General features: G+C 37.0%; 1 protein-coding gene across 1 annotated transcript in view; it reads right to left on the bottom strand.

Annotated features, from left to right (window-relative positions):
- CCDC169 (coiled-coil domain containing 169) overlaps positions 1–17,193 on the bottom strand; it is a 56,807-nt gene that overhangs the window by 32,936 nt on the left and 6,678 nt on the right. The window contains exons 4-5 of the mRNA XM_007464259.1: positions 5,303–5,413; positions 5,180–5,220 (exon numbers count right to left, since the gene is read on the bottom strand). Of these exons, the coding sequence (XP_007464321.1) occupies positions 5,180–5,220; positions 5,303–5,413 (152 nt within the window). The remainder of the gene's footprint in view (positions 1–5,179; positions 5,221–5,302; positions 5,414–17,193) is intronic.

Below are 17,193 nucleotides of genomic sequence, written 5' to 3'. Positions count from 1 at the left end.
GAAAGGCCATGTAACAAAAAAAAAAAAAAAAAAAAAAAAAACTGTATACAAAATACTTCAGTAGTTTCCCATCACATATAAAAAGTTCACACTCCCTAACATGGATACAAAATCCTTTATTATGTAGTCCTTGTATGTATTTCCAAGCTCATCTTCTATCACCTCTCTTATTTATTCCTGACATACTAACTGTAGACCTGGGGTGTCTTTAGATAGATCGATCCAGAGGGACGTTATCTTTATTTGAAAATTTGAATATGTGCATATCTCATGATCTAAAAACTCTGCTATAAGTGTGCTAGAGCAGCGGTTCTCAAACTTTGGGGTGTATTCGAGTTAGCTGGAGAACTAATGAAGACTGCAGAGGTAGCAAGCTGGATAAAGAATGGGGCTGATCTTTATATTTTTATGAAGTTCTCCAGGTGATTCTGTTACTATGGAAGTTTGAGGACCACTGCCCTAAAGCAAGGGCCAGCAAATTACAGCCTGGACACCAAATCTGGCTGTGGCCTGTTTTTGTAAAGGAAGATGTGTTAGAACACAGCAGTGGAAATGTGTAGTTGCAAGGGAGATGGGGCAACCTATAAAGCTGAAAATATTTACTCTCTAGCCTTTGCAGAAAAGTTAGCAAAGTCCAGAGGAACACTCTGTACTCAGAGACATTTATAAGGATGTTCACCTTGGCAATGTTTGTCATAGTGAGATTTTGAAAAGTCTTCAATGTACTGAAATAGAGGAATACATAAATTAGGATATATACATCTAATGGAATACTATACAGCAGATAAAATTTACTAGATCTTTATGTATTAACATGGATAGAATTTTAAAAAAATAGAAGAATGCCACATACAGCATGATATTTTTTTATATGAATGTTTAGACACAATATATGTAGAAAGGCATTTTATTTTATTTTTATTATTTATTTTTGGGGGGAGGTACACGGGCCTGTCACTGTTTTGGCCTCTCCCGTTGTGGAGCACAGGCTCCAGACACGCAGGCTCAGGGGCCACGGCTCACGGGACCAGCCGCTCCGCGGCATGTGGGATCTTCCTAGACTGGGGCACGAACCCATGTCCCCTACATCAGCAGGCGGACTCTCAACCACTGTGCCACCAGGGAAGCCCTAGAAAGGTATTTAAAAATAAACTGGAATGGCATATATTAAATCCAAGATCATCTTGCCTCGACTCTATAAAGTATTTTCATTAAAAAAGCTGAGGTCAAAAAGTGACAAAAATCCAAAGATTTGCAAATACTACAATATATTTTTTGCCATATTGTCCTCTGTGGGTTTTGTTGTATTTAAAATTGAAACCAGAAATACCCTAAACTATTGAACTATAGGGGAAAGTAACTGAATATTAATAATCCAATGCAATGGAATATAATGTAGCCCTTAAAAATGTACATGAAGAAAACATAAGAAATAATTGATTGAATTGTCCATGGTGAACATAGCAATAGAATACAAAATTGTCCATGAAGTAAGGTTACAATTACATTTTTTTTTTTAAAGTGAAGTCCTTTTTTTTATTCCTTTTTTCCCCTTTTGGTTGTCTTATCTATTGAGTTGTTCCTTTTAATCAATATATATACATACCAAAAATTACTAAGAAGACAACAGTAGATGTGTTTAACTTAATACTTTTCTTCTCTTTTATTTTCCAAATAATATTAAATAAATACATATTACCTTAAAATGAAATGTGGTGATAGAGCTTGTGCGTGGCAGATGGAACTGACTGCACATCCAATGTCCATCTTCCCCTTCGTCCTACTATGCTTAGTTAAAACACAACAGATCTCAGCCTTCCTTGCAAACATGGGTGGCCAGGTGATAAAGTTCTAACCAATGAGATGTACAGGGAAACTGCTGGGTGCAGCTCGTTAAGAGGAAGCTGACTTGACTAGCTTTCACCTTTCCTTTTTCCCTTATCCTACTTCTTTCCTTGAATGAGACTGTGAAGCAAGTGAGAAGCCATCTTGTGAGCATGGGGCCAAAGCCACTCATTAAAGGATGGCAGAGTGGAAAGTCAGGAGGAGTCTGGATTCCTGAAGGCATTATAGAGCCACTGCACCAACCCTGTCTGCATACCTTCCACCTTTCCTGTTACATGAGGAAAAGCTCCAAAATACCTTACTTGTTTAAGCCTTTCTCCTATATGCAGCCAAACATAACGCTTAACTGAGACATCTTGCTAAAATTAAAGTTTAACAAATTATACCACTGTAAGGCACTTTAAAGTTTATCTAATCATACTGCCTTCAGATGAGAAAAGTAATCTTCAGAAAGGTTGCAGGCTTGAAGCCCATCTGTATCTGAACAAGGGCTAGAACCCCACTCTCACTTAAGTAAATACTTTTTTCTAAAATATTAAAATCAAGTCCACTTTAGTGGTCCAGGTTGAAAATAACTATTGGATGTTTCGTATTTCTTTTTCTAATGATATCATTTAAAGAAATTAGACATGCACAGGTCAAAAACCAGTGTTCATCCTTCTGTTGCTCATAAGCAAAGCTGCACTTTGAAGTTACTCAAAATCAGTATTCAAACCAACTGACAGCAGTTTCTTAAGTATGCGGGTTCAGGTTACTCCTAAAGACTAAGCAACCTACAACAAGGATAGAGAGTCAGTAAATTTACAAATAGCGTTTGAAGTCATACTCTGTCCCACAAAACAACTAATTTAGGCCCTTTTCTCTGATTATCAACCTAACAGAAAACCAAAAATGTTTGTATTACACAAATGGTACATGTCTGAATCTCACAAATATTGTTTCTGATATAAAGAATAAGACTATTGCTTTTGTCCTCGGAAGAGAGATTTCTTTCCTATACTGGATATAGGATTTTTGAATCCCCAATGCTTTTTGCTCAGTAGTTGGCTACTTACATCACCAACTTCCTGGTTAGATTCCTAATCCCTGCTCTTCAGACAAACACCCCTTCGATTCCACTGTTTAAGAAAACCTAGGTACTCAGGGCATCTGCCCAGACAATAGAGAGGACTAGCTCCTTAAGAGCCTGAACTTTCATTCTCTCTCCTTTCTGCTTAGTATGTGGCCCCACTCTTGGTTCTTCTAACATTTCTTTTGTTCTTTACTGAAGAGAAATGTAATTCTCTGCCTCCAGATCTAAACCTCTTAGAGAAAGACATTTTCTTCAAGAATAACACAAATTCATCAAGGGAAACAAGTATATTTTTGTGAACATGAATAAATTACAGAGTGTGAGGTAGCAAAGAGAAAACTGATTAAATGCTTCTTAGATTTGCTATGGAGTCTTCTCCCATGTCACACCAGCGCTTGCTGCTACCCTCCAGGAGGCTAGACACCCCGTTTCTTGAGCTATGACTGGGGGTAGGTTGTCAAGAAGCAGGAAGCCAGAATATATTATATTCTGTAGGTAGAACTTGATATTTTATATTCTGTAGGTAGTAATAAAATTCTACCTACAGTTAAGAAACACTAAGCTTAAAAAAGCCCTTGCAGCAATTTCTAAATACCACAAGATGGAGATATGACTCCATGGCAGAGGAAAAAACTTCACCACTTTTCCAACAACAAAAAAACACACGTTATTTTCCTGACTTTCCAACACACAGACATAAGGGTATTTCTGGGTTGTAAATAACAGAGAGGTCTGCAAAAAAGTTAATTTCTCCCTCAATTCATTAAGAAAAATATAAGATTTTTCTGTCTTTCACTAAAGGTTTGCAGTTATTCAAAGAGCACTCTCCATAAATGCCCAGGACTTCTGTGAATACAGCAGGCAGCTTAGTGCTCTACCCACAGCTACTAAGAAACCCATTATTTCTGATCAGCAGTATCAAAGGGCTGTTGGTATAGCAGAGTTAAATGGCAGAGGTTTAAGAGGGAGAGTCTCTGACTCCACATTTCCAGACTGTGTGAAACTGAGTAAATCAATCTCTTTAAGCTTAGAATCACATGTATTAAAATAACAATATAAAATTTTATGTCATGGGGTTTGTTACAAGACTGAAATAATGTACATAAGTTAATTTGCATATTATATATGTTTAATTTAGGACAAGTTATTATAATTATTAGTGTAATATTAAGTCCTGCCAATTTAGCTGAGTATTGTATTTTCATTTTCATGCAAAGTACCCTTGATTTATTTACAAGATTTCCATGTTTTTCTGAGTATTCTTGAAATAAAAATTCAGCAAGAGTTCAACATAAGTCATGCTTTGGGCCTTCTCTACATTAAAAAAAATATTAACAAATATTTGAATGAATCAAAAACAAACGAATACTCTTTGTAAAGTAGAACACATAAATTCATTTAACGGAGATTAAAATTACCTCTCAAAAGAAGAAAGATGTCACTAGGGCAACCAAAAGAAAAAGTAGGTGAAGCAGCCCAGTGAGGTTACAGGGTAATTTATGGGTTCTCAGTTGTTAGATTTTATACATATTCTGTGTGTGTGTGTGTGTGTGTGTATTCCAGAGGAACTAGAATGGAACTGTTTTAGACGGGTATGAAAGAGGTATTTATTGGAGTATAATTGCTTTACAATGGTGTGTTAGTTTCTGCTTTATAACAAAGTGAATCACTTATACATATACATATGTTCATATCTCTTCCCTCTTGCGTCTCCCTCCCTCTGAGAGAGGTATTTCTGAGTTAAACAGGCTCTTTCAGGTTGTAAGGAATAGACACACTCAGGTTTCCCCCCAGCCTGACCACCGAGATCCTTTCACTTCCATTTTGTTTGTACCTGCAACAGAATCCCTGCCCAGCTTTTTACGGGAGAGACCAAGCTGAAGGCCTTGTTTATAGGATTCTTTACATCACAGGAAAGCTCCACTGAACAAAAAAATTTTTTTTTTTTGGCGGTACGCTGGCCTCTCACTGTTGTGGCCTCTCCTGTTGCGGAGCACAGGCTCCGGACGCACAGGCTCAGCGGCCATGGCTCACGGGCCCAGCCGCTCCGCGTCATGTGGGATCTTCCCGGACCAGGGCACGAACCCGTGTCCCCTGCATCAGCAGGCGGACTCTCAACCACTGCGCCACCAGGGAAGCCCTGAACAAAATATTTTATTTGGACCTTGTCACAGTCTTTAAACTTTTGTTTGAAATCTGTCTGGGGAAAAATACACATAATTTCCTTCAATTATTCCTTTTGTTTAAACATCTTTTACTCACCACTGGCATCCATTCATAGACACGAATAGAAGACAGTCTGTCTACAATAAAGCAAATATGAGCAACTGATGTTTTATCAATTTTAACTCAACTTATAAAACATATATATAGGTGCTTCTGTACCAGCAGGATTTCCACAGATTTTTTCCATTTTCTCTTTGAGAGAAACAATCTGCTTTTCTAGTTGGTCATTCAATTCAAGTTGTGTCTCATAACGGGTTTTCCATTCACCACCTGAGTGAAGAGGTGGGGACGGTCAAGATCACCTCACCACCTCTCATTTATTCATTAAAGCAACATTAATTAGCTCAGTCCTACTCCATTACTATACTGGACTTTATTAGTAACACAGATGCACTGGAGGGAACTCATGTCTAAGCGTGTGTTCTCCGTTACACAGGATCTGTGCAGACACCAGACTCACCTATTCCCACCCAGCCGGCCTCACTGTCACTATTGTTATTCCTGGTCTTCTTACTCTCCACCCGCTTTTGTCTTTAGTTCCTTGTGTATCCTTATAAGGAATTCTATTAGAGGAAATATCAGGAACATGTTTCTTTCCTTGGAACTTGAAATATCCATATATTACAGCCTAAGGAGTACTAGCCTCCCGTCCAATGTCATATTCATTTTTTTCCTTTGCCAAAGAATTCTGAAGTCCGTTCAACAACTACCAATTATGTGTTTGCTGTGTTAAAAGCACACAATACCTTACATATATAAACTAATTTAATCCTCATTTACAAAAACGTACCCATTTTACAGATGAGGAAAACAAGGTTCAGAGATGTCAAATAACAGTATTAAGATGACAAAGTAGTAAATGGGGAACTGGGGTTTCAACCAGTTTGTTCTGACTTGAAAGTGTGTCCTCTTAACCGCTGTGCTATGGTAACACTGTTTACCTTTGGCTACCTATTCAGGTATCTTCTTTTATCCGTAAGCAGTTTTCTTTCACTAAATCCCTTTGGCTACTGAGCCCAAAACATTTGTCTTCTTGCTCTGGGAGGAGGAGGAGGATGCAGCCTAGAATTAAAATCTCCTTTTCGGCTCCAAGGCCCAAAGCTAATTTTTTTTTTTTTTTAGTCTTGAAAGTCACACTTTGTAGAGAGAAAAAATGGCATTTCTAAACTTTAAATGCTCTTTGCATATATGGGGCAACTTCTGCTACATAATGGCTGATGGAGGAGTCTAAGCAGAAAGACTTACTAGCTCACACCACTGCCAACCTCCGCAACCTTAACACAACCCTGCCCTCACTCTCATTTCTAATCAGATGTGGTCTACCAAAGAGAGGGGCAGGAACACCCTTCCAAACCGAAGTCCAAAGTCATTAATCCAAATACTTAACAAGCAGATGGAGACCCACAAAACTGGAGATTGATAAAATTTTTGCTTTCTTTTCACATACCAGCATTGCCCGCCCCCCCCCCAAAATTGGGTCAGCTTCCTGCTGTCAACTGTTTTCTTTTTCTGAAAAAGGACCACACTGAGTTTGACTTTCCCTGCCACACTTTGTTCTGTGATAAGCCAGAAGTACTGATTTCATACTGAGGTTTGTAATTTTTACAAAATTTTTGAAAAATAGTTTTTCATCTGTCTTTAAAATGCAATGTTTAAATTATGCTTTCAACTAGGAATAAGATTAGCAATTCAAAATAGCAAGTTTCTGGAATAATCTTGATACTAAGGAATGTTCAGAGCCATCTAAAACCAGACCAGGTAAGAGATGTGGTGCTCTCATTAGATGGTTACAATAAATGTGACCCTAAAAAAGATGATCCTTGACCTTGAGCACCACAGCAGCCAACCTATCAAGGTCTAAGATGTACTTAATTATCAAAATACAGATTGTGAGGATAAAAATTTAGCAGAAACATTTGTGTCTCTTGGGAGAAAAAATACCCTGAGCAGTAACTCCATGAAACCACTGCTTTTGCAGTAATTCCAAAAACAAACAAAAAACAAGCACTGTACCTTTGAAGGGAAAAATTAAATTGCTTTGCAGTCTCAAAGAGGGATCTTGGCTAGAATCACTATAGTGAAAAGTAAAATCAAACCAAAAATTGAAAAATTCTAGAAATATGCTTCATGGTCAAAATTGACCTTAAAAGAGGAAGTTCATAAAGCAAGAGAATATTTGGTGGAGGCTTATCTTTCAGATATGGACATTTTTTTCCCAAAGAGAGAGAGCATGTTAACAAAAACAAAACAAACAAAGCCCAACTAAACAACGCCAAATAATAATTTTTAAATTGTTAAGAAGAACACAGTTGAACTGACTGAAACTTGACCCTACATGGACATTCATGTTTGTGTTGTTCACTATATTTATGATTACAGTGATGGAGTTATGTTAACTTGAAAAGACTTTGTAAAATAAGAAAATGTTAACAAGGAAAGGAAAAAGCCTACTATGTGGCACTGTACGAGGCACTAGGGATTCAAAAATAAAATAGACACAATCCCTGTCGTCAATCAGCAGTAGGAGAAGTTGGGAGGGGTGGGGAGTACAGAAACATACAGCCAGAACATTTAAGAAATTTTTGGTAATTGGTTGTAATTGTACACAAAGAAAGATATCCAATCTGGAAGGTGGCAGAAGGGAATCAGAAATGGGGAGGTCAAGACTGAAGAGGGACAGAAAATGCTTCTTGGGGGGAATGACACCTGTTCTAAGCCAGAGAGGGTGAAAAAGAATATTCAAACAGCAAGAACTGCATGAACAAAAATACCAACATGTACAAAAAGGGGCATGGTGCAAAGACTATCTCTTTGAGTACAGTTTCCCCCCAGAAAATTTTCAGAAGACCCCATGAGGAAAAACATCCCCAAAGTAGGACTAGTGGGTTTAAGCCACTAGTCCTCCACCAGTTTATTTCTGTGATCCTGAGCAGTTACATTTCCTGTGCCTCAATTTCTCAACTGTAAAATAAGGATAATTAAAGTTCCTACCCTATAGGATATTGACAGGATTAATTAAAACATGTGAAGTGCTTAAAGCAGTGCAGGGCACACAGAAATTGCTATAAAAGTTAGTTGTTTTTGTTGTTATTATCATTTTTATCATCATAAGAAATTTACTGCAAAATTGTTTCACCAAAGGGTAGTACTACACTGCTATCAGTAATGTATAAAGTTCCTATTTCACTTATAAAAAAAACTCTACTTCTTTTATAGGCAACAAATTTCTTTGACTTAAAAACAAGTTGGATATTTTCCCATATTCATGAGTTGTCTCTATGTCCTACTCATATTTACCTACTGGGAACTTAGTGTTTTCTAACTGAATTGCAGAGGACATAGATGTGGTGAAAATATAGATCTTTTGTCTATCATTTTGGCTATCAATGTCTTTCCCAGATTACTGTTTGACTTCTCATATTGGTCTTTTTTCCTTTAAATCAAGGGAAGCTATTTTCTCTGAAGTCAAACCTAAACATGTTTTCCTCAGTGATTTATTGCTCTTTAAGAAAGGCCTTCTTTATCCATAAACAAATATACATTCATATTTTCTTGTTTCATTTTTAAATATTTAAATCTTTAAATTTTAAATATTTAATAATTTTAAATGTTTAAATATTAAACCCATCTGGAAGGTTTTATTTTATTTTAGAGTAATTTTTATTTATTTGGCTGCCCCGGGTCATAGTTGCGGCATGAGAACTCTTAGCTGCAGCATGTGGGCTCTGGTACCCTGACCAGGGATGGAACCTGGGCCCCCTGTATTAGGAGCACAGAGTCTTAGCCACTGGACCACCAGGGAAGTCCCCCCAGAAGTTTTGAGAATTAAGTATACAGTGAAGATCTAAAGGGATTATTTTTCTAAATATTATACCAATTTTCCAAATGGAATTTATTGAATAATTCATCTCTTTAAAAGAAGCTCATGTTTTCTTCCTTTCTTTTGGCAGTGCCATGCAGCATGCGGAATCCTAGTTCCCTGACCAGGGATCAAACCCATGCCCCCTGCATTGGAAGCACAGAATCTCAACCACTGGATGGCCAGGGAAGTCCCTCTTTTAAAGCTCTGTGTGGTGACACAGATTCCTCCAATAAAACATTACTGGTAATTGGCTCTTTGGTTCCAGTTCTCTGCCCAGAAGCCCTTTCCCAAACTTGGGCAGGCAGGCTAAAGTTGTTCTTTCTTGATGGTGGGAAGGGGAAGACAGTAATTAGAAAGTGATAGCTTCATGAGTTTTATGGAATGTTTGTGGCCCTCTAAAATTCATGTTGAAACCCTAACCCCACGTGACTTTAGTTGGAGTTGGGGTCTGTGAGACAGTGATAAAAGTTAAATGAGATCATAAGGGTGGGGCCATAATCCAATAGGGCTGCTGCCCTTATAAAAAAAAGGAAGAGGCACCACAGCTTGTTCTGCCTGTCATGTGAGAACACAATGAGAAGGTGGTCATCTGCAAGGCAGGAAGTGGGTCTGCACTAGAAAGCAAATCGGCCGGCACCTTCATCTTGGACTTCCAGGATCTAGAACTATAAGAAAATAAATTTCTGTTGTTTAAACCACACAGTCTATGGTACTTTGTTATGACAGCCCGAGCAGACTAAAACAATGATCATTTGGTACTTTCCTATTTCAATGTCTGGTGCAGTTTTCATAATAATCTATTTCCCACAAGTCTCATAAATGAAAATGGTTTTCTCCTTTTTTTCATAGATAACTGAAAACTATTTTTTAATTAACTTAGTAACCTAGCCCTGAATTTCACACTAGTACAACGTTTTAATAAATTAGAATCTCTCTCTGTTATGGGCTGAATTGTGTCTGCTTCCTCCTCCCAAATTCATATGTTGAAGTCCTACGTTCCCAGTACTCAGATGTGACTGTATTTAGAGATAGGACATTTAAAGAGCTCATTAAGGCTAAATGAGGTCATATGGTTAGCCCTAATCCAATATGACTGATTTCATTATAAGAAGAAGAGATTAGGAGACAAACAGGTACAGAGGGAAGACCATGTGAAGACAGAGAAAGAAAGCCCTCAGAAGAAACCAACCCCGTGAACATCACACTCTTGGACTTGTAGTCTCCAGAAGTGTGAAAAAATAAGTTTCTGTGGTTCAACTCAGCCTGTCTGTGGTACATTGCTATGGAAGTTCTAGCAAACTAATATACTATCTATTTTGTTTTATTGATTTGTTTTCAGTTTTAACGATTATAGCTTTATTATATATTGTAGGAGTCCTGTTAACCCCCCAAAATTTCTTATCAGTTATCCCTGTCTATTTATTCATCTAGTTAACTTTAGAGTCAGTTATTGAAGTTAAGAAAAAACACCTCTGTGTTTTAATAAGAATTACATATCAATAAATAAATTTGAAAAGAATGAGCACATTTATAACACCCAATTCTCCTATATAGGAAAACTCTATGTCCCCCTTATAAAACCTTAATAATAAATTTGCCAATTTCATTTCACTTTAGGGTTTCTCCCCAGTTTGAAATCCCTTATGTTGCACAAGGTGAGAATTCCGTTGTTGTTTTTTTAAAACATCTGTATTGGAGTATAATTGCTCTACAGTGGTGTGTTACTGTTTTATAACAAAGTGAATCAGTTATACATACACATATATCCCCATATCTCTTCCCCCTTGTGTCTCCCTCCCTCCCACCCTCCCTATCCCAACCCTCTAGGTGGTCACAAAGCACCGAGCTGATCTCCCTGTGCTATGTGCCTGCTTCCCACTAGCTATCTATTTTACATTTGGTAGTGTATATATGTCCATGCCACTCTCTCACTTTGTCCCAGCTTACCCTTCCCCCTCCCCGTATCCTCAAGTACATTCTCTAGTAAGTCTGTGTCTTTACTCCCATCTTGCCCCTAGGTTCTTCGTGACCATTTTTTTTTTTTTTAGATTCCATATATATGTGTTAGCATATGGTATTTGTTTTTCTCTTTCTGACTTACTTCAGTCTGTATGACAGACTATAGGTCCATCCACCTCACTACAAATAACTGAATTTTGTTTCTTTTCATGGCTGAGAAATATTCCATTGCATATATGTGCCACATCTTCTTTATCCATTCATCTGTCGATGGACACTTAGGTTGCTTCCATGTCCTGGCTATTGTAAACAGAGCTGCAATGAACATTGTGGTACATGACTCTTTTTGAATTATGGTTTTCTCAGGGTATATGCCCAGGAGTGGGATTGCTGGATCGTATGGTAGTTCTATTTTTAGTATTTTAAGGAACCTCCATACTGTTCTCCAGAGTGGCTGTATCAACTTACATTCCCAACAGTGCAAGAGAGTTCCCTATTCTCCACACCCTCTCCAGCATTTACTGTTTCTAGATTTTTTGATGATGGCCATTCTGACTGGTGTGAGATGATATCTCATTGTAGTTTTGATTTGCATTTCTCTAATGATTAATGATGTTGAGCATTCTTTCATGTGTTTGTTGCCAATCTGTATATCTTCTTGGGAGAAATGCCTATGTAGGTCTTCTGCCCATTTTTGGATTGGGTTGTTTGTTTATTTGATATTGAGCTGCATGAGCTGCTTCTACATTTTGGAGATTAATCCTTTGCCAGTTGCTTCATTTGCAAATATTTTCTCCCATTCTGAGGGTTGTCTTTTGGTCTTGTTTCCTTTGCTGTGCAAAAGCTTTGAAGTTTCATTAGGTTCCATTTGTTTATTTTTGTATTTATTTCTATTTCTCTAGGAGATGGGTCAAAAAGGATCTTGCTGTGATTTATGTCATAGAGTGTTCTGCCTATGTTTTCCTCTAAGAGTTTGATAGTGTCTGGCCTTACATTTAGGTCTTTAATCCATTTTGAGTTTACTTTTGTGTATGGTGTTAGGGAGTGTTCTAATTTCATTCTTTTACATGTAGTTGTCCAGTTCTCTCAGCACCACTTATTGAAGAGGCTGTCTTTTCTCCACTGTGTATTCTTACCTCCTTTATCAAAGATAAGGTGACCATATGTGCATGGGTTTATCTCTGGCCTTTCTATCCTGTTCCATTGATCTATATTTCTGTTTCTGTGCCAGTACCATACTGTCTTGATTATTGTAGCTTCATAGTATAGCCTGAAGTCAGGGAGCCTGATTCCTCCAGCTCCGTTTTTCTTTCTCAAGATTGCTTTGGCTATTCGGGGTCTTTTGTGTTTCCATACATATTGTGAAACTTTTTGTTCTAGTTCTGTGAAAAATGCCAGTGGTAGCTTGATAGGGATTGCACTGAGTCTGTACATTGCTTCAGGTAGTATAGTCATTTTCACAGTGCTGATTCTTCCAATCCAAGAACGTGGTAAAGCTCTCCATCTATTTGTATCATCTTTAATTTCTATCATCAGTGTCTTACAATTTCCTGCATACAGGTCTTTTGTATCCTTAGATAGGTTTATTCCTAGGTATTTTATTCTTTTTGATGCAATGGTAAATGGGAGTGTTTCCTTAATTTCTCTTCCAGATTTTTCATCATTAGTGTATAAGAATGCAAAAGATTTCTGTGCATTAATTTTATATCCTGCTACTTTACCAAATTCATTGATTAGCTCTAGTAGTTTTCTGGTAGCATCTTTACGATTCTCTATGTATAGTATCATGTCATCTGCAAACAGTGACAGCTTTACTTCTCCTTTTCTGATTTGGATTCCTTTTACTACTTTTTCTTCTCTGATTGCTGTGGCTAAAACTTCCAAAACTCTTATGTAGAATAAGAGTGGTGAGAGTGGGCAACCTTGTCTTGTTCCTGATCGTAGTGGAAATGGTTTCAGTTTTTTACCACTGAGGACAATGTTGGCTGTGGGTTTGTCATATATGGCCTTTATTATGTTGAGGAAAGTTCCCTTTATGCCTACTTTCTGCAGGGTTTTTATCATAAATGGGTGTTGAATTTTGTCAAAAGCTTTCTCTGCATCTAGTGAGATGATCATATGGTTTTTCTCCTTCAGTTTGTTAATATGGTGTATCACATTGACTGATTTGCATATATTGAAGAATCCTTGCATTCCTGGGATAAACCCCACTTGATCATGGTGTATGATCCTTTTAATGTGTTGCTGGATTCTGTTTGCTAGTATTTTGTTGAGGATTTTTGCATCTATGTTCATCAGTGATATTGGCCTGTAGTTTTCTTTCTTTGTGACATCTTTGTCTGGTTTTGGTATCAGGGTGATGGCTGCCTCGTAGAATGAGTTTGGGAGTGTTCCTCCCTCTGCTATATTTTGGAAGAGTTTGAGAAGGATACCTGTTAGCTCTTCTCTAAATGTTTGATAGAATTCGCCTGTGAAGCGCCATCTGGTCCTGGACTTTTGTTTGTTGGAAGTTTTTTAATCACAGTTTCAATTTCAGTGATTTTGATGGGTCTGTTCATATTTTCTATTTCTTCCTGGTTCAGTCTCAGAAGGTTGTGCATTTCTAAGAATTTGTCCATTTCTTCCAGGTTGTCCATTTTATTGGCATATAGTCACTTGTAGTAATCTCTCATGATCCTATGTATTTCTGCAGTGTCAGTTGTTACTTCTCCTTTTTCATTTCTAATTCTACTGATTTGACCCTTTTTTTCTTGATGAGTCTGGCTAATGGTTTATCAATTTTGTTTATCTTCTCAAAGAACCAGCTTGTAGTTTTACTGATCTTTGCTATCGTTTCCTTCATTTCTTTTTCATTTATTTCTAATCTGATCTTTATGATTTCTTTCCTTCTGCTAACTATGGGGGGGGTTTGTTGTTCTTTCTCTAAATGCTTTAGGTGTAAGGTTAGGTTGTTTATTTGAGATGTTTCTTCTTTCTTAAGGTAGGATTGTATTGCTATAAACTTCCCTCTTAGAACTGCTTTTGCTGCATCCCATAGGTTTTGGGTCATTGTGTTTTCATTGTCATTTGTTTCTAGGTATTTTTTGACTTCCTCTTGGATTTCTTCAGTGATCTCTTGGTTATTAAGTAGTATATTGTTTAGCCTCCATGTGTTTGTATTTTTTACAGATTTTTCCCTGTAATTGATATCTAGTCTCATAGCGTTGTGGTCAGAAAAGATACTTGATATGATTTCAGTTTTCTTAAATTTACCAAGGCTTGATTTGTGACCCAAGATATGATCTATCCTGGAGAATGTTCCATGAGCACTTGAGAAGAATGTGTATTCTGTTGTTTTTGGATGGAATGTCCTATAAATATCAATTAAGTCCATCTCATTTAATGTATCATTTAAAGCTTGTGTTTCCTTATTTATTTTCATTTTGGATGATATGTCCATTGGTGAAAGTGGGGGTGTTAAAGTCCCCTACTATGATTGTGTTACTGTCGATTTCCCCTTTTATGGCTGTTAGTATTTGCCTTATGTATTGAGATGCTCCTATGTTGGGTGCATAAATGTTTAAAATTGTTATATCTTCTTCTTGGATTGATGCCTCGATCATTATGTAGTGTCCTTCTTGGTCTCTTCTAATAGTCTTTGTTTTAAAGTCTATTTTGTCTGATATGAGAATTGCTATTCCAGCTTTCTTTTGATTTCCATTTGCATGGAATATCTTTTTCCATCCCCTCAACTTCAGTCTGTATGTATCTACAGGTCTGAAGTGGGTCTCTTGTAGACAGCATATATATGGGTCTTGTTTTTGTATCCATTCAGCCAGTCTGTGTCTTTTGGTTGGAGCATTTAATCCATTTACATTTAAGGTAATTATCGATATGTATGTTCCCATTACCATTTTCTTAACTGTTTTGGGTTTGTTATTGTAGGTCTTTTCCTTCTCTTGTGTTTCCTGCCTAGAGAAGTTCCTTTAGCATTTGTTGTAAAGCTGGTTTGGTGGTGCTGAATTCTCTTAGCTTTTGCTTTTCTGTAAAGGTCTTAATTTCTCTGTCAAATCTGAATGATATCCTTGCTGGGTAGAGAAATCTTGGTTGTAGGATTTTCCCCTTCATCACTTTAAATATATCCTGTCACTCCCTTCTGGCTTGCAGAGTTTCTGCTGAAAGATCAGCTGTTAACCTTATGGGGATTCCCTTGTGTGTTATTTGTCATTTTTCCCTTGTTGCTTTTAATATTTTTTCTTTGTATTTAATTTTTGATAGTTTGATTAATGTGTCTTGTTGTGTTTTTCCTTGGATTTATCCTGTATGGGACTCTCTGTGCTTCCTGGACTTGATTAACTATTTCCTTTACCATATAAGGGAAGTTTTCAACTATAATCTCTTCAAATATTTTCTCAGTCACTTTTTCTCTTCTTCTTCTGGGACCCCTATAATTCGAATGTTGGCACATTTAATGTTGTCCCAGAGGTCTCTGAGACTGTCCTCAATTCTTTTCATTCTTTTTTCTTTATTCTGCTCTGCAGTAGTTATTTCCACTATTTTATCTTCCAGATCACTTATCCATTCTTCTGCCTTATTCTGCTATTGATCCCTTCTAGAGAATTTTTAATTTCATTTATTGTGTTGTTCATCACTGGGTTTGCTCTTTAGTTCTTCTAGGTACTTGTTAAACGTTTCTTGTATTTTCTCCATTCTATTTCTAAGATTTTGGATCATCTTTACTATCATTATTCTGAATTCTTTTTCAGGTAGACTGCCTATTTCCTCTTCATTTATTAGGTCTGGTGGGTTTTTACCTTGCTCCTTCATGTGTCTTTTCCGTCTTCTCATTTTGCTTAACTTACTGTGTTTGGGGTCTCCTTTTCACAGGCTGCAGGTTCATAGTTCCCATTGTTTTTGGTGTCTGCCCCAAGTGGCTAAGGTTGGTTCAGTGGGTTGTGTAGGCTTCCTGGTGGAGGGGACTATTGCCTGTGTTCTGGTGGATGAGGCTGGATCTTGTCTTTCTGGTGGGCATGTCCACCTCTGGTGGTGTGTTTTGGGGTGTCTTTGGCCTTATTATGATTTTAGGCAGCCTCTCTGCTAATGGGTGGGTTTGGGTTCCTTTCTTGCTGGTTGTTTGGCATACGGTGTCCAGCACTGTAGTTTGCTGGTTGTTGAGTGGAGCTGAGTTTTGGCATTGAGATGGAGATCTCTGGGAGATTTTCGCCAGTTGATATTACGTGGAGCTGGGAGGTCTCTTGTGGACCAATGTCCTGAACTTGGCTCTCCCACCTCAGAGGCACAGCCCTGATGCCTCGCTGGAGCACCAAGAGCCTGTCATCCACATGGCTCAGAATAAAAGGGAAGAAAAAGAAAGAAAGAAAGAAAGAAGATAAAATAAAATAAAATAATTAAAATAAAAAAATAACTATTAAAAAAATTTTTTTAATTAAAAAAAAAGAAAGAGCAGCCAAACCAAAAAACAAATCCACCAATGATAACAAGTGCTAAAAACTATACTAAAAACACAAAAACAAACAAAAAAAATGGAAGACCGAACCCTAGGACAAATGGTAAAAGCAAAGCTATACAAAATCACACACAGAAGCATACACATACACACTCACCAAAAGAGAAAAAGGGGAAAAAATATATATATATCATTGCTCCCAAAGTCCACATCCTCAATTTGGGATGATTCATTGTCTATTCAGGTATTCCACAGATGCAGGGTACATCAAGTTGATTGCGGACAAGGGTGAGAATTCTTGCTGAATGGTTGTTATTCCATTATAGTCATAGTCTTCTGCTATCTCTTCATATAAGTCCTGAATACTTCTTATCAAGGGTATGGTCAGACATTTTATGATTCAGGCTGGAATTGTGCAATCATGAAAAATACCCCTATTTTCTAACTGGTTATTGCTAGTGTTTTGTTTTTTTTTTAATAAAAATTTCTTCTACTTCTGTATCCAACCATTTTCTAATTTTTTAGTATATTATATATATAATATATATATAAACTGATTATTATATATATATATATATATATATATATACACACACACACACTATATATAAACTAATATACTAGTTTTTCAGTTGATCCTCTGGAAAGTTCTGGATATCAAATTATAAATGTTAAAAGGTATAATACTTTTATCTCTTCTTAATAGCTGTAATGCTTATTTCTGTTTCATATTTTATTGCTTGACTGGAACCTTCAAAACAATATTAAATTTTAATGGTGGCT

This window comes from Lipotes vexillifer, unplaced genomic scaffold (assembly GCF_000442215.2).
Source record: "Lipotes vexillifer unplaced genomic scaffold, Lipotes_vexillifer_v1.1 scaffold120, whole genome shotgun sequence".
In the NCBI taxonomy this organism is placed as follows: Eukaryota; Metazoa; Chordata; class Mammalia; order Artiodactyla; family Lipotidae; genus Lipotes; species Lipotes vexillifer.
Note: the sequence above shows the minus strand (reverse complement) of the source record. Positions and strands in the feature narration are given on the sequence as shown.